The sequence below is a fragment of the Bos taurus genome, chromosome 11 (genome assembly GCF_002263795.3).
Source record: "Bos taurus isolate L1 Dominette 01449 registration number 42190680 breed Hereford chromosome 11, ARS-UCD2.0, whole genome shotgun sequence".
In the NCBI taxonomy this organism is placed as follows: Eukaryota; Metazoa; Chordata; class Mammalia; order Artiodactyla; family Bovidae; genus Bos; species Bos taurus.
The window spans coordinates 95,450,508-95,472,588 of NC_037338.1; the positions used below are offsets into that span (position 1 = coordinate 95,450,508).

Genomic DNA, 22,081 nt, shown 5'->3' on the forward strand with positions numbered 1-22,081 from the left:
GATGTTTGCAGAAGGAATCAAAGCACATTGTGCTGCCTCTTCTATCAGGAAATAAACCAGCTCTTTTAGAAACTACTTTGGTAAATAAGAGGATTCTGAAACATCAGGGAAACATTACACTCACCCATGGTGACATAAGGCAACTTATCAGTTGATCCATGAGGATAGATGCTGTAGAGGTGAGGTCCAGTAACATCTACTCCCCCCAAAACTAGGGCTGCACCAATGTAACCTTGATACCTGATGATCAGAGCATGCATAAGAAAAAAAAAAAAAAAAAAAATGAGTTTACATTGCTTCACTATAAGTTATTCAAAAGCTGCATGAGAAGTCAGACAACAAAAAGTTTTTCTTTCACTACTATTGCTTCATTAAATAGCTACTGTTCTGATGAGGAAAAAATACGGAATGGAGCAAACATACCTGAACATCTATCAGTCAAAAAAACTGTAAATTGTATGAAGCACCCATGTGCTGTACATCATCTCTGCCTCACAACCCCCTTCAAAAGAAGACACTATAGTTCTTATTGTAGAGAAGGAGAAACCAACCCAAAGACATTAGGAAGTCTCAGAGCCAAGCGTGGCTTACTCCGAAGACCACGAACACCCCTCCCATCAGACCTCTGTGATTCGCAAATAAGGTCCCTTCCAAGTCAATACTGAATTGTCGCTAAACTAAAACTGTTCAAATTATCAACCTCACCACAAGGAAAATCACTTATGTCAAAATACCTTTCCCTTGAATAAATCCACAAAATTATGGCAGATAAGAGCTCATACTGAGTAAAAGAAATAAGTATTTCATTATGCAGGGAAGTGAACCATGAAATAACTCCATGACAGTTTATAAACCCATTGCTACTGTCCACAGTTTAAAGTCATCTCTCTCAGGAACATGGGAGAGACATTTTCCACCAGACCCCATCTGTTTAATTCTGCACATATTTGCTCCTTTGGACCCTCTACTCGGTTGGTTTTACACTTCTATAGATTTCTTTCCCTATATATGGATCAATTTTTTTTCCATTAGAACTGCTATACTGGATAAACATGCTGGATTTAAAGTTCTCCAGTGTAAGCCTTTTGGAGAAGGCAATGGCACCCCACTCCAGCACTCTTGCCTGGAAAATCCCATGGGTGGAAGAGCCTGGTAGGCTGCAGTCCATGGGGTTGCAAAGAGTCGGACACGACTGAGCGACTTCACTTTCACTTTTCACTTTCATGCATTGGAGAGGGAAATGGCAACCCACTCCAGTGTTCTTGCCAGGAGAATCCCAGGGATGGGGGAGCCTGGTGGGCTGCTCTCTATGGGGTCACACCAAGTTGGACACGACTGAAGCGACTTAGCAGCAGCAGCAGCAGTTTAAGCCTTTAGCTCTTTGGGAAGAAAAATGAAACTAAAATATGCTGAATTTGCCTGATGATACAATCATTAAAATTGATACAAATAAATTAACACAAAAACCAAAGTCCTAATTTTAGATTGTCTGAGACACAGTTACCCATCAGGAAGTGTTCTAGGTCAAGTCCAATACTTCCTGTGTCCCTTGATTACCAATACATTACTTCAAATCTTCCATTTATAAGTGAAAAAATAAAAAGCAGGGAAGGATTTTAGAAGCAGTCTCAAGAGGGAAGACAGGCCCAGACAGGGGAAGAAATTGGTCCTAAGCCACATGAGCTGGCAGCAGGTTCAAGAGTAGATCTCGGAACTCTGGGATAAGAAGTCAGAGAATCACCAGACCCACCACTCCCACCCCAGCCCAGTGCTTGATCCATATACATATATATATATATATATATTTATACATATATATATATATATCTATCCTGCCAAACAGACTGTTTAGTTAAAGTCAATAAAAACCAGCTAGTTCCCTTCCAAGCTAAAACATAATCTGCTTGATGCCTTTAAAAGAGTCTAAGCTATTTTGGCAAGTCAATGAAATCCTTAAAAATTGATCCAGAAATTCTATTTCCAGGAATCTAATTCTAAAGATATAAAAGGACAAATATGCAGAAATGAATTCATAAGAATGTTTACTGCAGTAACTGTTTATGATGCTAGAAAAGTGGAAACAGTCAGAACTACCTAAACTAATACAGCTAGCTATACAACAGAACACTACATAATCATTAAAAATCAGGACCCGTTTTTCACACACAACTGATGGTAGTATAACTTAGAACAATCTCTCGGCTACAATTTTGGCAATATGCATTAAAATGTTAAATGTTCCTATCTTTGACCCAGCAATTCCATTTCTAGGAATTTATTTTAGAATATAGCCTAAAGAATTAATAACACAAGCACCTAAAGATTCTACACTCCAAAGGATCCACAGAATACCTTATAATTAAACATCTTAAAACAGGCAATATTGTTACTCTTTAAAAATTGGTTAATAATATAGATTACTGTGATCCAACAAAAATTAAGATGTTGCTCAATGGCTCTTAAATTTTTATGGGGCATAGACCCCTCTAAAAGAGTGATTAAAACTGTGGAATCCTCACCCACAACAAGTGTACACAGATGTTTTTCACTCTTTCAGGAGAGTTACAGGTCTATAGACTCCTCCACAGGCTCAAAGTAAAATCCCTAGATGCTGAGCTAGCTCATCTACTGATGGGAACAATACCATAATACACTATTATGTGAACAAGGCCAGTTACAAAATAACACAGAGCAGTATTCCACTTTTGCAAACACATATATGAGCATGTGTATATGCAGAGTATGCTGCTGCTACTGCTGCTGCTAAGTCGCTTCAGTCGTGTCCGACTCTGTGCGACCCCATAGACGGCAGCCCACCAGGCTCCCCCGTCCCTGGGATTCTCCAGGCAAGAACACTGGAGTGGATTGCCATTTCCTTCTCCAATGCATGAAAGTGAAAAGTGAAAGGGAAAGTCGCTCAGTCGTGTCCGACTCTTAGCGACCCCATGGACTGTAGCCCACCAGACTTCTCCATCCATGGGGTCTTCCAGGCAAGAGTACTGGAGTGGGTGCTATTGAAAAGGTCTCAAAAAGCAGATCTCAAAGTTTCATAGTACATGTGCTTCAGTGGCAGAATGTCAGTTGAAATCTATTTCCTTCCTGTCACATTTGTTCAGTGTCTGAATTTTTTACAATGATCATACATTACTTTTATAATAACTTATGAAAAAAAGATTATTTTCTTTTTGAAATATTCCAACATGGAAATTACTCAAGATGCACTCGTAGGTGAAAAGATCAGGTTATATTACCAACATAACCTACAGACAGAAAGCACAACTGGGATCCCATTCTGGTAGAACAAAATTTGTATTATTAAACATGGAAAAACCCTGAAGAGTGTACATTAACCTGTTAGCACCAACTGCTTATGCGTGGTAGAAATTCAGATAATTTCTGTTTTTTTTTTTTTTTTGCTTATCTATCTAAACATATATTAGCTTTTTTACTGTGAACATGCACTTACGGAAAGAAAGACAGAAGGAATGATCAAATGAATGGACAAACAAACAAAAAGATTAGAAGCATTAATGTATATACAAAGCCAAAATGTGATTCTCCCTAAATGGCAAAGTTTTAATTTTTTCTTTGGGCTTTTCAGTATTTTCAAAATTTTCTACAATGGATATACATATCTTCTGTTAAGTGGGGGCAAAAAGTACAATAAGTTTTTAAAGCCTCTGCATATTCAAATAGTTTCCAGAATATAGACTAGTATATCAAACATTTCTGATAGACTCAATAAGAAGGTTCCATATTCAGAAGGAACAAGTATCATTTACATCTTCTACATCTAGTCAACGAAGAAAAATAAAACTACTGTTTAAGTAAGGAAAAAGATGCTCACTTCTGTTTATCAAACCCTCTTTTCTCACTGATTCACATACAAGAAAATGGATTATTTAGGAGGAAAAAAATAGCAATAAGAGTACACCCTGTACTCTATTTCAGCCTCTGAATGAGGATCTGTGTATCAGGCCCTGTACAAGGCACTGCATAAGCTTGGTTCTTTATTCATTTCCTCCCCCAAAGTTAGAGAAACAGAACTATTATCCACATTTTATTGAGGTAGAAACTGAGGCTAAGAAGAGTGAAGTGAACAGGCTAATGTCACACAATGTAAGCACTGTAACAAGATCTGAAGCGACGTTCTCAAGTCAAAATCTATGCTTTTCCCCCCCGTACTAGTGACTCACTGTATGTAACTAGCAAAAATGTCAAAAGACAGAACCATAATGATCCTGGCATAAACTTTTAAGTTTTCTTCTCAAAACTCTGATAAAATTCAACTTTTACACAGTATGTTAACCAAAAGATCAAACACTGAAACAAGAGATTTTAGAATTTCTGAAACACTCTAAAGAGATCAACAGAAACATCTAGCTAGATTTAGCTAAATGCTTTAAATGACATTGCAAGCAATCTTGAAATAGGCTATTTACTGTAATTTTACAAGCTTAAAAATTGTTTTAAATGTAATGCACCACACAAACCACAAGAGGGAGCTTTGCATTTAAAATCAAAATCACAAGCGTCCAGTTATCCTAACAACAGATGTACTTTAACAAGTTTTCACACTGTCCTGGAAGAATCTGATAGGTGATAATTCTCTAGTATTAGGATGATGATTACATACATAAACAAATGGAAATTGCTGACATAAAGACTCAGTACAGTCAGGGTAGGAACTGGATAAGTATGACTAGGCTTCCTGCCATGACTCATAAACCCTGGTGTCTTCCACTGCATAAAGCGGGAATTATTCCACTGGCCTTGCTGCACAGCTACATTAAACCTCATGTCCACTTACTGAGGGCCCAGGGCCATGAAGACGAAGACCTGCAAATTCACGGGAAGGCACAGGCAGATAAGAAACAGGGAAATGAACCACAAGGACTGACATACCAGAACACACGCTCTCACTTCTAAAGGCAACAATAGCCAATCAGTCCCAGATTACAGCCCACTTTATGTGAGATTTTATCAGGGAAAAAAAAAAAAAGCTGGAAATCCATATTTTAAATTCAAAGCTCCCAATTTATAATTATTTGCCACTACTTTTTAAATACACTATGTGACCCAAATGAAATTTCTCTACAAGCTGAATATGGCCTGTGAGCTGCCAGCTTACAATCTCTGCTCTCTGTTCCTGCCCCCCTTTAAAAAGTCTTATGTAGGTTGCTTCATGAATGATGAGGGCCAGAATAAAGGCCTCTGATCAACTTTTCAAAAAATTTTTAAAAGGCATCAAGGTGTCCCTTCTATGAAGAAGGAAGAGGAGAGAATTTGTTAAAGGTAAGGCAGGCACAAAATGAGAAACCAGTGTTACAACTCAGGACTAAATGCCTCGGCTATTTCCTAAGCATTATTACATACCACACTGCCTCTCTTCTCTTTATGAGAGCAAATGAAAAATGGACTTAAAATGTGAAAAGTGTCTAGACCTATACAAACACAAAGTGATGGTGTGACTATTAAGGACTAAAGAGAAACAAAACTACTAAGAGGGACTCTCTATGGGAGTCAGTAGGGAGGGAAGGTAAGGGCAGGCAAATGACTGCACCTCTTTAAAGTCTCAGTTCGTTCACTTGTAATTAGAGATGTTAACAGCCCAATCGCGGAGCTAAAAGGATAAAGTGAGCTCATGCATAAAGCACTTAGCACACAGCCTGGCACAAACAACTAAATGTTGGTTGATATTCACACTATTATACCCACTCACAGCTAACTACAAATTGTCACTTTTCATTTCACTGTTACCTTGCCCCTAAAAGAGGGAGAGGAAATAATCATTTGTGCATGTTCACAAGAGGAACTTAAAGGTTCCTTCCAGCTCTACCTTTCTAAGAACAAAAAAGGTTTTTGTATCCAGCAATACCCTAAGCCTCAGGAAATTATTCCATTGGTCACATGTGATTCATTTATCAAAAAAAAAAAAAAAAACCAGACCCCATAAATTCAAATACATTATCAAAAGCCTTATGAAATTAAAGTGGCTTTTCAGTAACAACTGATTTCTGGATTAAATGTGTATTTCTGAATGCTTTTTCTCTAGCTTCCAGGGCTCCCTTGGCTGAAAATCTAAGACATGAGAAAAATATGCTATAGAAATCCCCATCCTGAAACCTTACCTGAAAAGCATCTGCTTCAGCATCCGGTTGGCCGTCACAACTCTGGGAAGGCGGCCAGTGGAAAGGGAATGGAGCTCCAAGTTGGAAGAAATAAGCTGGGTTGTCATGTCTGTGTCCGCTGCTGTCCCAGCACCACAACAACTAAAAAATACAATTAGAAGAAGTGTGGCTGAAATTTAATTACCAAAGGGCTCAATTAGAAGTGGAGCTTCTTGGACAACATCCACAAAGGTGAGGAACATAGACAGATGTTTTTGAGTAAACATGCACTGTTACTACGCTAACCAATCTTAAATAAACATAAAATTAAAAGTGCACATCTAATTACATGTAAATATATTTTCTGTAGCGCAACGGAACCTTTCAAATCATTAGTTTCTATGTTAACAGTGTGCATTTTATGGATCTAAGAAAACACTCAAGTTGTACAAAAGAGTAAGGAATGTTAAAAGTCTTACAGTTTACATCTACCAAATATCTACTACTAGGTACCAGTCATTCCAAAGTGTTGAGGATAAAGAAAATATGACACAGTAACAGCACTTGATTTCAAAGTTGAGTATAAGAGACATATACTACAATATAGTAGCACAGGTAGAAAATGCCATAGGAAATTGGAGGAAAGAGCAATTCTGATCTTCGAGGTTTCATTTGAGCTGGATTTGGAAGGAGAGAATAAAAACACTATACAAGCAGAGAAGAAAGAGTATGTCTAAGCAGAGGGGCTCCAAAAGCACGGGTAAAACAGCTTGAACATGAGAAGAACAGGGACACGAAGGAGATAGAGACAGTCCAGGTATAACTGGAACACAGGGTGATAGCAGCTAAATAGGATGAAAAGATAATCTTTTTGTGAAATCGTACATGACTTTTAATATCATACTAGAGTTTCAATTTTATCCTGAAAGCGGTGTGAAATGTGAAAAATCTCTTGAAAAAATTTTAAAGAGGAAAGGGAGATCTATGAGATCTGTGTTTTACAAAACCCAATATGGCAGAAAAGTGAACAATAGAGAAAAGACCAAAAGCAGAGGGACCATTTAAATGACAACTGCAATAGTCCAGCTGAGAAAAAAGAATTCAAACCAAGGCCTCAGTAGAAGGATAGGAGGGAGTGGATTCAAAATGCACACAAAAGGCAGAACTGGGTCAAAACTGAACTAAAGCAAAAAGAGAGCTAGAAGATAACTAGTTTATGTCGACGGAAATGCCATTTAAGGGAGACAGAAAGAAAATACAGACTGAACAACAGGTTTTATTAAGAAACAGTAAATGCAATTTTACCCCTGATATGTTTACAAATGAGTTATTCGAACTAATCAATACTTACTAAATGTTAGGAGATATGAAGTGTATTTTTGAACAGTTCTTGTCTGCAACAACCATCCCTTCAGTTGCCCTTGTATCTGCTCCAAGAACTATGCCATCCTGTTTTTTAAAAATATATACTTTTAAACAACTTCACATATACAAACAGTCCTCTAGTTCAGGAAAAACAATACTGACCACACCCTGCTCCCTGAACCACTCCCCCACCCACTGAAATATTGTGCTATACTTTCAGCATTCAAGAAAAGGCTTATTAATAAGCATTACTGGTTGAACCCTCAGTAGACAGTAGAACTATCATTCCTGTGTTTAAATGAGGCTCAGAGATTCAGTAAATTCCTTACAAATCACAGAGCCAATATGAGAAAAGTCTGGATTAAGATGCAGAAATCCTTCCATTAAATTAGCCAGGTCTGTCCATTTCTTTTTTAAAGAGGTCGCTCTTAATCTCTAACAACAACAACCAGTTATCTCTTTTGACCCTTACAACAATTTAGATCAGGAGTTATTATGTCCACCTGGACGGGAAAGTGTGGTTGCGAGAACGAAAGTGACCTGCACAAAGTTAGAAGCAACAAAAAAAGGCTAAACAGTTAAATCTCGTTTCTCCCACTACATCATTCTGTTTCCTCAAATAGTAACGTTAAGACAGAAAACTGGCTTCCTATCGAAAACTGCAAAGCGAGATAAGAATATAAATTGTCGATAAGTGCACAAAAAACTGACACTCTCTCCTAAAAGACCTCTTCCTGATGTAGCAGGCTGTAAGATGTGCCCTTTCTCACACAGCCCAGAGAAGAGAGACCAGGCGGCCTGGTTCCTGCTGCTCTCAGCCAGCTCCGGCTTACCTTATAGACCACACCTGCGATGGTCGTCCCAGTTTTCCGGGCCGTTGGAAGCTTGTACCCTTTTTTTGCAAAATCGGCTTCCAAGACAGCATTTCTAAGAGCAAATGAGAGAATAAAGCGTTGAAGGCCAGGACCACATTGTGCCGCACCGGCAGGAAGAGTATCTAATAGGGAACTCAGGAGAAGGAAAAACGACTAGCATTTGCTTTCCCGCCCATATGTTGACTGGTTCCCCACCCCCCCACCCCAAAAGAGGGCTGTCCCGATTTACTGCGAATAGAGTGTCTGAGAGGACCTGCACCACGCCTAAGGAGACGGAGATGGAGGGTGTCCCGGTGCGCTGGGAAAGTGGACGAGCGGACCCGGCCTCAGGAGAAAGCCACGCTCAGGCCCAGATTCCCCTGAGTCACAGGGGCCGCGGGCCGCGGGCCCCTTCTGTCCACCCTTCGTTCGGACTTCCTGGCCCAGACCGCAGCCCAACTGCGACCCCGACACCACACTCCTACTCCCGCCCTGAACCCGGCCCCGGGCAAGGCCACACCTTCGGCAGTTATCGAAAGAGAAACCTCCAACTGGTCGCTCATACACTGACACAGCCGCCATCTTCCCGAAGAAGTACTTCCAGGCCGGGGGCGGGAGCCAACAAAATGAACAAATCACTTCCGGCGCCACCGGCGAGCTAGGGCTGAACGGGCGGAGCAAATTCTGTGCTTGGGCGATTGATCTTAGAGGTACGGGCTCCTAGAGGAGCCTGAAGATGTTTGGAGTAGAGCGCCTCAAGTAGAGTGGAGGAGAAACTGACGCCCGGAGTAGGGGGAAAGGACTTTTTATCTAAGGTGGACACGCCACAGACCCGGCATCCTGCGGTGTCTACGGCAAATTCGATCATGGGGATTCAGAGACAAGCACACCCAGTTTCCAATTTCTCACTAGACAAATTTCCACAGCCCCACCGCTTCCTTGCAAATCTGAATTTGTTTCCTCCGCTGTCAGGTGGGGAAAACAGCTGCCTAAAAAGGTTACTGTGAAATAAAAAAGAAGCCTGAAAAAAAAAAAACTGCTTAACATCATTAGTCATTAGAAATCACAGTGCGATACCATTGCACACCCACTAAGATGTTGATAATCAAAAAGACAGAAAATAACAAGTGTTGACAGGGATGAGGGAAAACTGGAACCCTCGTATGTGCCTGGTGCAGTTGTCCAGAAAACAATTTGGCAGTTTCCCCCCCGCAACACACACACGGAATTAAACATAGACATAGCAATTGTCTCTTACGTATATATCCAAAAGAACTGGAAACAGATGTCCACAAAAACTTGTACACAAATGTTTATAGCAGCATTATTCATAATAGCCAAATAATGGAAACAATCCAAATGTCCATCAACTTGATGAGTGGATAAGCAAAATGTGGTACATCAGTGCTACAGAATATTATTCATCCATTAAAAGAAATGAAGCATTGACACATGCTACAACCGAGATGAACTTAGAAAACATGGTACTAAATGAAAGAAGCCGGGCACAAAAAGCACATATAGTATGGTTCCATTGTTATGACATGTCCTCACTAGACAAATTCATACAGCCAGATAGTAGATTAGTGGTCACTGGGAGATGGGGCGGGGCTCCCCAGGTGGCTCAGTGGTAAGGAATCTGCCTATTCAGGAGACACAGGAGACTCAGGTTCCGTCCCTGGGTGGAGGAGATCCCCTGGAGAAGGAAATGGCAACCCACTCCAGTATTCTTGCCTGAAAAACCCCACGGACAGAGGAGCCTGGCGGGCTGCGGTCCACGGGATCGCAGAGTTGGACACAACTGAGCACAAGGAGACGGTGCAGGAGGAGAAAATGGGGAGTGACTGTCTGATGGATACTGAGTCTCTTTTTGGGATGATGACAATGTTCTGAAATCAGACACTTGTAACGGTCACACAACATTGTGAATGTACTGAAAGCCACTGTGCTGCACATTTTTAAATGGTGACACTTTTGTTGTATTGATTTTATTTCAGTTTTTAAAAAGCTCCTGTGAAAATTGAAAACTGTACATAAAGAGCATTTATCTTGGCATGTAGCAACTTCTCCATAAATAGCTATTATTGTTAATACACTCATTTCATCCTGCCAACAAGCCTCAAAGGTAGCTATATAATTCAACTCATTCTATTGATGGAAATTAAGATTCATTAAAGTAACTTGTTCAAATTTACATAGAAATAGATCATAGCCCCAATAATTGTGAGATGAATTAAGTTGTTCATTCAGCAAATATTTAAATGATTCAACTATAATTAAGTTATTCACTCAGCACCTACTATGTGTCAAGCTTGTTTCTAGGAATGAATAAATGAATGAATGGCATCTCAGTCACCCAGAACCATGCCTATCACAACTATGTGTTCAATAAATATTTGTCAAAGGTTAAGTTCCTTTTCATTACTTCTCTGGCTCTTTTGTGTGACATTAGGAAAATGACAAACCTAGACAGCATATTGAAAAGCACAGACATCACTTTGCCAACAAGGTCTGTATAGTCAAAGTTGTGGTTTTTCCAGTAGTCATGTATGGGTATGAGAGGTGGACCATAAAGAAGGCTGAGTGCTTTCAAACTGTGGTGCTGGAGAAGACTTTTAAGAGTCTCTTGGACTGCAAGGAGATCAAACCAGTCAATCCTAAAGGAAATCAAACCTGAATATTCACTGGAAGTACTGATGCTGAAGCTAAAGCTCCAATACTTTGGCCCCCTGATGCAAAGAGCCAACTCAGTGAAAAAGACCTTGATGCTGGGAAAGATTGAAGGCAGGAGGAGAAAGGGACAAGAGAGGATGAGATGGTTGGATGGCATCACCGACTCAGTGGACAGGAGTTTGAGCAAACTCCAGGAGACAGTGAAGGACAGGGAAGCCTGGCGTGTGTGCTACAGTCCATGGGGTCACAAAGAGTCAAACACGACTTAGTGACTAAACAAAACAAAGGAAAATGAAGTCTCACTCACCTGCCTCCACAGGAATCTACTGATGAAAAAGCATGAGTATCTCCTGGCTCACCAAGTTTCTGCTTTGTTGAATGTGAAAAGTAAAAGGACAGGCTTTGTTCTAGAAATGTCCCCCTCCTGATGAGAGAGGCTCAACTCCGTAAGACCTGGATAGGACAGGTCATAATTCAACATGCCCCAGATGCCACAGGGTCAGTAAGTAGAAATAGTAATTGAATTTAAGACCACTTTCACAACATTCATCACACTCTCTCACACCTGCTCTGGGCTCAGCCCTGAGAGAATGAACACAAAGGTGAATCCAGTGGAGTTCCTCTCCTTCTTGTTATGGATTGAATTGTTCCCTCTCCCCAAAATTGATACACTGACGTCTCAAATTCCCAGTACATCAGAATGTGATCTTATTTGGAGAGAGGAGGTAATCAAATAAAAATGAGGTCATTGGAGTAGATCTTAATCTAGTAGGACTGAGGTCCTTTTCAAAGGGGAAATTTAGAGACCGACCTTCAAACATGGAGAACACCCTGTGAGCATGAAAACCACTGGAAGCTATGTAAGAGGTCTGGAATGGCCCTCAGAAGGACCATACCTTGCCAATACCTTGCTTTCAGACTCAGACTTCTAGCCTTCAAAACTGTGAGACGATAAGTTTCTCTTCTTTTCTTTTCGGCTACACCTGCAGCTTGCAGGATCTTAGCTCCCCAACCAGGGCTTGAACCCCGGTCCTCAGCAGTGAGAGTCTGGGTCCTTACTGCTGGACCACTGGGGAATTCCTGACAATACTTTTCTATCTGTTATTTAAGCCATCCAGTTAGTGGCACTGTTACAGCAGCCCTATGAAACAAACGCACCTCATGAGTTCACTGTCAGAGGGAGGAGAGAAGGGCCAGAAAGACTCACAGCCCGGTGTGCTAAGGGTTGGGTGGAGGATGGATGCTGCAGAAGCCAAGAGGCTCAGAAGGACAGAGCGGGAGCTCGTGGGGTGGGAAGGCAGGAAGGACAGACACACGAGCAAAGGTCTGGGGTATGGGACACACAAAACCAAACAAAATGCCCTGGCACGCTTGGTTTTCAGGAAACAGTGATGAGGTGGATGCGACTACAGCAAAAAGAAGCAGAGCCCGCCTCCCACCCCCTCCCGCGAGAATGGTGGTGGGGCATCTGTGTCCAGCCCTGGGGTCTGGGCGGGAGCTGGAGGAAACTGGGAAGGATGTGGAAATGATCTGTGATCTCAGTTTGTCCTGGGGCATTTCTCTTCCTAACTGGGTCTCTTTGGTATGGTCTTCACACCCAGACAAGCTGAAGAGGTGGCGTTGTCTTCCATCTTCTGGAGGTGGCTCAGCAGAGGCAGCCAGAACCCAGCAGAGGGCGACAGAGAGCCTCCAGGCAGCCTGGACCGGCCCCTGAGACAGCCAGCCCAAGGCCCTGAAAAACTCCACTCTGCCTCGGGCAGAGCCGTAGGGAGGGCAGCTCTAGACAGGTCCCTGGCACCCAGAGACCCTGCTTCAGCCTCCCTGTCCAGCATGACCGCTGTGCCCTGGGACACAGCCCAGTCCTGAACCTGGGCCTGGACACAGTCCCATCTTAATCCCTGGCAGTGCCACCAAACCTGACTGACTAGTAGAGCTCACTTCTGCTCTGGATTTGGCTGTGTGACCTCAGGGAAGCCATCAGGCTCTCTGTGCCTGTTTCCTAATAATATAGTAACAACCAACATTCCCTGTGTGCCCCCCACAACCTGTTCTAACCACTTTGTGTACCAGGTCTCATGGTCATCCTAGAATACGCCAACACAGAAAACAGATGATCCAGAGACAGACACAGTGCCTGCCTTCTGGGAGCTGGCAGTCCCTAAGGGTCAGGCATCACCGTCCCACTTTACAGGTGAGCAAACTGAGGCCCAGAGAAGTGAAGTCGTGGGCTCAAGATGATAAGTGGCACACAGCTAAGTAACAGAGCCACAGTTTGAACCACATGCCTCCCAGCCCCAGACCAGGCATAACACCACTTCCCCAACCCTGGCAATTACGGTCCAGCTGGAACCCAAGCTCCCGAGTCCCTCAGGGCTTTGCTAGAACAAAAGCAAGCCAAGCTCAGCTCATTCCCAGCTGCGTGGTTGGAGGCTGGTCTCTTCATTGCTCATCTGTTTTCACGTATATAAAATGAGAACGCATTGCAATGTTTCTCTTGCCTTGTGCATACCAAGTAAGAACATGGAGTGTGAACTGTAAAGCACCTCATTCATTCATTCAGTCATTCATTCACTATTTGTTAAACCCTTCCTTAGTGCCTGGCTCTGTGCTACATCACAGCCTCAAAGGGCACTGGTCTGGGAACTGCACCTCTGGTTCACCGAGCTATGCACCCTGAGTGCCAGAGCATGGCCAGGAAACGGCTCCCAAGAGGGCATGAGGCAGCAGGGTGGGCACCCAGAGGACAGGAGTAAGCATGGAGGCCAGGAGACCAGAGGAGGGTTCAGCTGTGTACGGCCCCTGCGCCTGCCCAGATTTTCCAAGGGCCTGGCAAGCACCCTCCGCCAGCCTGCAGGCTGCTAGGAGCCCAGCGTGGGATGGGCCCTGGAAGGCTCACCCCCATCCTCTATCAGGATACACACACATCCGGGGGTGCCCCCCACAAGGAGACTTGGCCATCTTCCCATTGCAGGGAAAGCAGCCCATGATGCTCCCGGTTGCTAAGGCAACTGGGCCCTTGTTTTTCCTTCTTTATAAATAAGCTATAAATAGACAGGGCAAACCTGGGCGCCTTCCTTTGCATGAATTAGAGCAGCTGCTCCCGGCTCCAGGGTCCTGGCACAGCATCCAAGTGCCAAGCCTTGCTGCAAAGGCCACAGAAACACAGCTCCAGTGGGAGCACACGGCAAACACAGGGCAGCTTCGGGTGTGAATTCCCCCCACCCTCTCCAGACTCTACTGGGGCGCTCAGCAGATTCTGGGGCCCCGCCAAGACAATCCCAATCATTGCAAGTGGGACCTGAGATGAGAGTTTATTTAACTACTTAGCCTCAGCAGATGAGAAGAGCCATGAGTTTGCCCACCCAGCTGATGGTGAGCAGGAATGGGTATCCTCCCTTCTTCCCATCAAGGGTCTGCACAAGTCACAAGGAAGTCATGAGAATACATCCCATTTTGAAGGGCTTCATCGGCTGACTCAGAAGCTGGGCCTGTCCCGAGGGCACTGGGGAGCCACGGGAGGTGTGCAAGCGGAGAAGCACTGCAACTTCTCTTGGAAGAATGGGATTCCCACTTGACGAAGAAAGTTTGAGCAGAGTGTCACCCAGAGACAGGGTATCCTGAAGGTCGCTGGACCACAGTGACAGCTGCTTCCTCAAACCAAGCCTCTGACTGTGTGCCTCGATCTAGTTCCCTATCTTCACCATGGTCTGGACATGCCATGCCCTCCCACAGCAAGGCAAATGCTACCTCATTCATTCATTCATTTAGACATCCCTTAAACAAACTCCAGTTCTGTGTCTGGCACTGTGCTGGGCTCGGGAACACAAAGACTCTGCCCTCAAGGGAAATGGATACAAGAATCAATATAAGAAGCTTAGAGGGCCAGAAAGTTCTGATAGAAATTTCACAGGGTACAAAGAGGTTCAAAAGAGAGAGGACGGCTCCCCCGGAGGAGGAAAAGCAACAGTAAGTGCATCACAGAGAACATGGGATTGTAAACAAAACTGAAAAGATGAGTAGGAGTCAGCTAGCTGGGGTTGCAGGAAAGAGAATGGGAGCTTTAGGAGGTGGAGAGTCTGAGCAGACACTTGGAGGCATGTTGGAAGGCATTCAGTGAAAGGGAGTGAGAAGCCGGAAACTCAGCAGGGACCAAGGCAGGCAGGACCTCATGTCCGTGTATCCTGCAAATCAACTTGGCAGCTGGTCAAAGGGTGGGGTAGACAGGGAGACTCTGGAAATAGGCCATGCGGGAGGAAACTACACTCATGGGCCAGGGAGGAGGTGAAGATGATCTGAATAAGGGTGGGAGCAGTGATGATGGTAAGAAGGGAACAGTCTCAAGAAATATTACAGAAGGTCAAACGGGAGGTGGTCAGAAGTGAGATGGGAGGAACAGCAGAAACGGAAGAGTTGATGTTCTCCAGGGGTCTGACTTGGGTGGCAGGATGGGTGGTGGCAGGAAGGTCACGTGGGTCCCTTTGGGATATATTGCATTGGAGGTCTGGTTGGGGAGGGAGGTGCAAGACAGCAGGGAGAAGGCCATGCAAGTCTTGAGTGTGAATGAGATGCTTCAAGAGAGTGGGCAGAGGCAGAGAAGGGAGCCAAGGACAGAGGCCAGGGATGGTATTGCTTGTCATGCAGGTAAGGATGAGGAGCGGGCAAAGGGTGGAGAGAAGAAGCAGGCAAGGAGGCAGGCAGGGCCCAAGGGAGAATGACGTCATAGCCACCAAGTCGGGGGAAGGGGCTGGAGACAGGGAGAATGGCCAAGTCCCAACAGTCCAGTGAGAGAAGGATGAAAATGCATTTGTGGGAACATTCTCATCAATTAATAAGCTACTGTCATCAAATCGATCAAAGAATTTTTCCTGGTAATAATCCTCAGTGTTAGCGATGATGTGACAAAATGAGCACTTTTGCCATCTGCTCATGAGTACAACCTTTCTGGAAAGCCACTGGCCAAAATAATTCAAGATCCCATACAACAAGTACCTGAATTAGCAACATCCTATTGTGCCCTTCAAATTTTGTTAAGAGGGCAGCTCTCATGCTAAGCAGTGCAGTTTTTTGTATATCAACTATACTGCAATAAAATAGTTCCCTTTCTCTCTCCCTCTCTCCCCACTGAATCAACTGAAAAATCATGCAACACTCCACCCTAAATTCTAGAGGACAAATCTCGCAAAAACAAAGGACATTCTTTTATATAAACACAATACCACTACACAGATTTAGTTTTACTTAAGGATTCAGTATTTCTATTTAATATTCAATCCACTTTAAAATTCCCCCAGTTATCCCACTAAAACCTCAATGATTTTTATGATCCAGGATCCCATCAAGTTCTCACACTGAATTCAGTTGTCAGATAAATACTCCTGCAAAGTCTCCTAATAACCAGGGCTTTCTCCTACAAAACCACAATACCATTGTCACATTCCGGAAATGTGATATGGGCTCAGGATTATTATCTAATATCCTGTCTACCTTAAAAAAAATAGCTCAAGATCCTTAAAAAAGTTCGGAACATTTAACTCAGAACTTCCCTCTATGACTCTCTCCTCAGACAAAGATAGGGGTGTGAAACTGTGCGTTGTGACATTATTTATGATAGTCCATATTGGATGTTATAGTGGATTATATATCAGATCTATATTGGATAATGTATTATATACATTGGCTATATGTTGACTAATGGATTACATACATTGGATATTATAATAGATTATCATAATAAAAATCTAGAAACCACTTTAATGTCAAACAACAGGTGAATGGCTAAATAATTTATGATGGAATATACAAAGCCATTAAAAATTATGTTTTCAATGTATGTTTAATGACACAGGGGAAAGAATGAGAAATGGGGCAGAATATATACGGCTCCAACTTTATAATGTATATAGATGTACATTGTGTTTGTAAAAAATTGTATTATAAACAGTCATAATACGTTGCTGATGGTCATTCTTTTTTTATTTTTTTAGAGAATACTATTTTACTTATTTATTTATCTTTGGCTGAAGTACACAGAACTTCCCTGACTAGGGATCAAACCCGTGACTCCTTCAGTGGAAGCACAGAAACTTCACCACTGGACCACCAGGGAAGTCCTCCAGTCATTCTTATTTTCCTCTTTGAGCCTCTGCCTTTTTTCCCTCCACTTCTCTCTCCCTATGCATTACTTATTCTCAACTTTTTTATTTTGAAGTTTTTCAAGCCTTCAGAAAGTTGCAAGAGTAGTACAATGAACCATTCTCTCTCAACTTTCTCTCCCTGCTGAATCAAATTGAAAATCACACAATGCTCTATCCTAAATGCTACAGGACACATCTACTGAAAACAAGGACATTCTCCTACACAAACACAATACCACTATAAGGATTTAGTATTACTATCTAATATTCAGTTCACTTTCAAACACCCGCAGTTATCCCAATAAAACCTCTATGATTTTTATGATCCAGGATCCCATCAGTTGTCCCAGCCCAGCCTCCTAATAAGCAGGGCATTCCCTACAAAACCATGACACCATTGTCACATTCCAGAAATGCGGTATGTGTTCAGGATTATACCCTAATATCCTGTCTACAGGCAGTTTCTCTGATATCATGATTTTTGTGATCAGGATCCAATCAGGGAGCTGCACTGAATTCAGTCTCTGTGACTCTTTAACCTTCAATCTGGAATAGTCTCCAGGCTTGCTTTTTGTTGTTCATGAAAAGGCCAGGCTAGTTCAAAAGAATTTTCTTCAACGTGGACTTGTCCAGTGATTTTGGCAGGTAAGCATTTTTGACAGGAGGTCCTCATAAGTGATGTGTCTTTTCTCCGGGCACTACATTAGGGGGCATTGATATTGGCTTGTCCCAAAATTGGCGGTAAGTTTAATCAATTGGGTAAGGTGGGGTCCGCCAGGTTTCTCCATGTGTAAGGCTAATTTTCCTCTTTATAATTAAAAAGTAATTTGCGGGTAATGCTTTAAGACTGAGTGCATAGCCTATTCCCAATGGTCTTTGACCCAATGGAAATGGCACTCATTGATGATTTCTACCCAAATCCAAGAAGGGAAAAGTGTGTCTGTCTGTCTGTCTATCTGTCCCCAGTTCTCCAGGCCTCTGCATCCCCTTTCTTACCCTTTATCTTCTCTCGTTGAGGTAGAGTTTGCATACAGTAAAATGGACAGCTTTGAAAGACACAGTTGGATGGGTTTTGACAAACGTGTAATCAGCACCCAACCAAGATACACAACATTCCCACCAACCCCAGAAAGATCCCTCATGCTTCCTCCAGTCAGTCCCTCATAAAGGCAATCACTTACTAATATCTCAAAATTCCACAGCTTCACACAAATGAAATCATGCACCGAGCACATGTCCTTTAACTGCCAAATAAAATGGTGGTGGAAAGCCTGGCAGCGCTACCATTGCCCCCAAATATTTCCAAGGCTTTCGGAGAGAGAAAAAAATCAGGACACTGGTGACCCTCTGTGGGCTCTTTCCCCAAACCCCTGCTCCCAGGCTGGTGACCGAGAAAGGGACCCAGACCAGGCTCATCCCCTCACCCAGAAAAGAAGCATCTTCCATGGCCCAGAAATGATGGCTGAGAAACCCCACTGGACGTGGCAGAAGGCTCTGTACTCAGAGTGAGGCTCAGACATGCTGATGGCCCCCAGCCCCCCGACTGTGGGGACCCCCCAGGGGACTGCGGTCCTGTCCATCTGCCCGCAGGAGCGGTAAGCAGCACCAGTGGCCAGCCGGCCCCTGCATTTCTGCTGTCAATCTGCCCACTGCCCTGGGTTGTTTACTGGAAGCTGGCCTCCCTACCAGGGTTCAAAGCCCTGGCCCTGGGCGCGTCTGCGGCAGGAAGCAGGCCAGGCGGTAATTGGCAGTGCGGCTGAGCTCGGCGGCCGGCACTGACCCGCATCCTCCTCCAGCGTCGCCTTTGAGTCGCTTCATACTGACCTTCCAGGCCTGCAGGGACTTCCTGTTGAACACCGAGCCTGAACCAGCAACAAATTACTCGTTCCCCAAGAAATCTATTAAAAGGTGACAGCAGTTCGGGGGCCGGGGGCCCCCCGCACAGGAAGCCTAATATCTTCTGTTCCCAAGAGCCACTGGCCGACTCCTGCTGAACTTGGGCCAAGGGAAAAGAATGCAGACATGAGGAGAAGGTGCCATCCGTGAGGCCCGTCTATGGCTTTACTGGGGGGTAAGGGTCGGGATCTGGAGTACCCTGGACCTCAGATCCAATCTGCCACTTCCACGCTATGTGACCTTGAGCAAGCCACATGGCCTCTCTGAGCCTTCCACACCCATAAAGGAGAGAAAAGCCCACCCTGTGTGTCAGCAAAAAGCTGGTGAAGTGCCAGGCACATGGCAAATGCTATTCTCTGTCAGTGCTGCTGGCTCAGAAGCAGACTGATTTATTGCATTCTGTAGCCAGAGAGAAATAAGCCCAGAGTGACCCACATGTGTCTGCCCCCGTCCTAAGTAAGGCAGGGGCTAAACCAGGAGATCATGTGGAGTGGGTCACGTGCAGCTGGAGGGTCTAGGGGGAGGGGGAGGACAGCTGGAGGATCAGAGCTTTTATCACCTCCAGCAAGGTTCCAGCTGATCGATCATCAAGTCATTGCATGGAGGAAAGGAATCAATGGGTGAATGTCCACGTCACTGGTAGGTGCCGTAGGCTGAATAATGCCCACCCCCAAACATGCTGATGGCCAAGTCCCTGCAACCTGTGAAGATGTTACCTTACATAGTAAAAGGGACTTTGCAGATACCATTTAAATTAAGGATCTTGAAATGAGAAGATTATCCTGGATTATCCAGGGGGGCCCAGAGTGATCACAGGGGCCCTTATAAGAGTGAGGCAGCAGGCTCAGACGCTTCCCTGGTGGCTCACACAGTAAAGCATCTGCCCGCAACGCGCGAAACCCAGGCTTGATCCCTGGGTTGGGAAGATCCCCTGGAGAAGAAAATGGCAACCCACTCCAGTATTCTTGCCTGGAGAACTCCATGGACAGAAGAGCCTGGCGGACTAGAGTCCATGGGGTCGCAAAGAGTCGGACAGGACTGAGCGACTAACATTTTCACTTTCGCTTTCATCAGGCTCAGAGTTGAGGCCTGAGGTGCGAGTTGAGGGAGCGACATCTGCAGTGGACCTCGATAACATCGAGGCTGCAGAATCACGTAAATTCTGTCCTCTAGGCCTCGTTGGGCTCAAACTCCAATGTAGTGTTTTTACCATAGGATGAAGTGCTGCTGGGCCCACTGTCCTGATGACTTGGAGGATCAGAAAACACCAGTTCACAAGGGACAGCTTAAATCTCAGGCTACTCGATGTGGCATGGTCATCAGTCTCTTCTAGGGTCCAACAGGTTACCAGGTGCTGATTTTCGAAGGGCGAGTAGCTCTTGGCAACAGAGGTCATGGGCTTGCCTAGTTAAAAGAAATAATTTTTAATAGATACTTTGATTCATTTGGCAAATTGCTTACTTTTTAAGAGACTTAATAATTTTAAATGGAACTGGCTTTTGGAGAACTGGTTTTTAGCAAAATTGTTCAGGGCTGGCTGGATTCCAGTACATGAAGATGCCCTGGAGAAGGGAATGACAACCCATTCCAGTATTCTTCCTGGAGATTCCTTGGACAGAGGAGCCTGGCAGGCTACCATCCATGGGGTCGCAAAGAGTCGGACATGACTGAGCGACTAACATTTGCACTTTTTTTTTTCTCTACTATCTGAGCCACCACATAAAAGATGCCCTAAAGATGGTCTCCAGAACTCTGTCCTGATCTTGGATTTGCTCTCTTCTGGGCTGGCTTTGCTTTCGCTTGATTTTTCTCTAAAATGTGGCAGAGAGGACCACCACTCCTCTGGTTTGGCTCTCCCAGTTAGACGAGCACAGGAAAGTTTCCCAGAAATTCTAGTAGAAGACCCAATGGGCCACCTGTCTCGTGTGCCCATCCTAGGGTGACTAGCCTTGGCCAGGAGCATGGATACCCTGACTGGGGTATCCTGGTAACCTGGGCTACAGGCCCACGTGTGGTAGGGAGAATTATAAAGCTGTCCCCTCTCCTGATTTTCATTCTTGATTATTCACCAAAATACTAACCTAAGCACTATATGATATTGATTTTATGTGTCACCTTGGCTGAGCCACCGTGCCCAGATGTTTGGTTAAACATTATTCTGTGTAAAGATGTTTTTGGATGAGATTAACATTTAAATTGGTGGACTTTGAGTAAGGCATGAACTTCCCTGGTGGTCCACTGATTAAGACTTCACCCTTCCACTGCAGAGGGCACAGGATCAATCCCCAGTTGAGGAACTAAGATCCTGTATGCCACCCAAAAGGGAAGGAGGGAAAAAAAAATCTAATTATCCTCTGTCATATGGGTGGATCTCATACAACCAGGTGAAGACTTTAATAGAACAAAAGACTGATCTCCCCAGAGCAAGAAGGAATTCCCACCCCAGGTTTCAGGCCCACTTAGGTCAGGGGTCTAAGCTCCTCTGCTTGTACCCATGGACACAGCCCCTTATGACAAGGTGGCAGCTGTTGTTTCTGTTCCAGGAATTTCTCCAGCCCTCCCTCCATTCATCTCTTCATTTGGGGGCTTCTTCAGTTTCCATCCCACTACTCAGGTGACTTTTATAGCTCAGATGGTAAAGAATCTGCCTGTAATGCAGGAGACCCAGGTTCGATCCCTGGGTCAGGAAGATCCTCTGGAGAAGGAAATGGCAACCCATTCCAGGATTCTTTCCTGGAGAATTCCATGGACAGAGGAGCCTGACAGGCTACAGTCCATGGTGTCAAAGAGTTGTGACATGACTAAGCAACTAACACACACACACACACTCAGGTGTTTGGAAAACTGCCCTGAGTCTAGCCAGCCTCCCGGGTCAGACGTGGAGTCGGTTCCATGTAAACCCCCAGCAATCGTGGAGCACAACCCCTGGAGCTGGACAGGTGGAAATAACTGGATGAAGATCAGGGCTTTCAGGCCACCGGGCTGAGCTCCCTACCTGGAGCCGGGCAGGTATCATCACAATGAATCCTTGTCACAGCGCCACCTGGTG

At 44.3% G+C, this 22,081-nt stretch overlaps 1 protein-coding gene across 1 annotated transcript in view; it reads right to left on the reverse strand.

The window, feature by feature from the left end:
* Nucleotides 1–8,917, reverse strand: part of PSMB7 (proteasome 20S subunit beta 7) — a 57,235-nt gene extending 48,318 nt beyond the window's left edge. Inside the window, 5 exon segments of the mRNA NM_001038527.2 lie at nucleotides 125–240; nucleotides 6,132–6,272; nucleotides 7,462–7,559; nucleotides 8,309–8,402; nucleotides 8,850–8,917. Coding sequence (NP_001033616.1) covers nucleotides 125–240; nucleotides 6,132–6,272; nucleotides 7,462–7,559; nucleotides 8,309–8,402; nucleotides 8,850–8,911 — 511 coding nt within the window. The 5' untranslated portion in view covers nucleotides 8,912–8,917.
* Nucleotides 8,918–22,081: the final 13,164 nt, after the last annotated feature.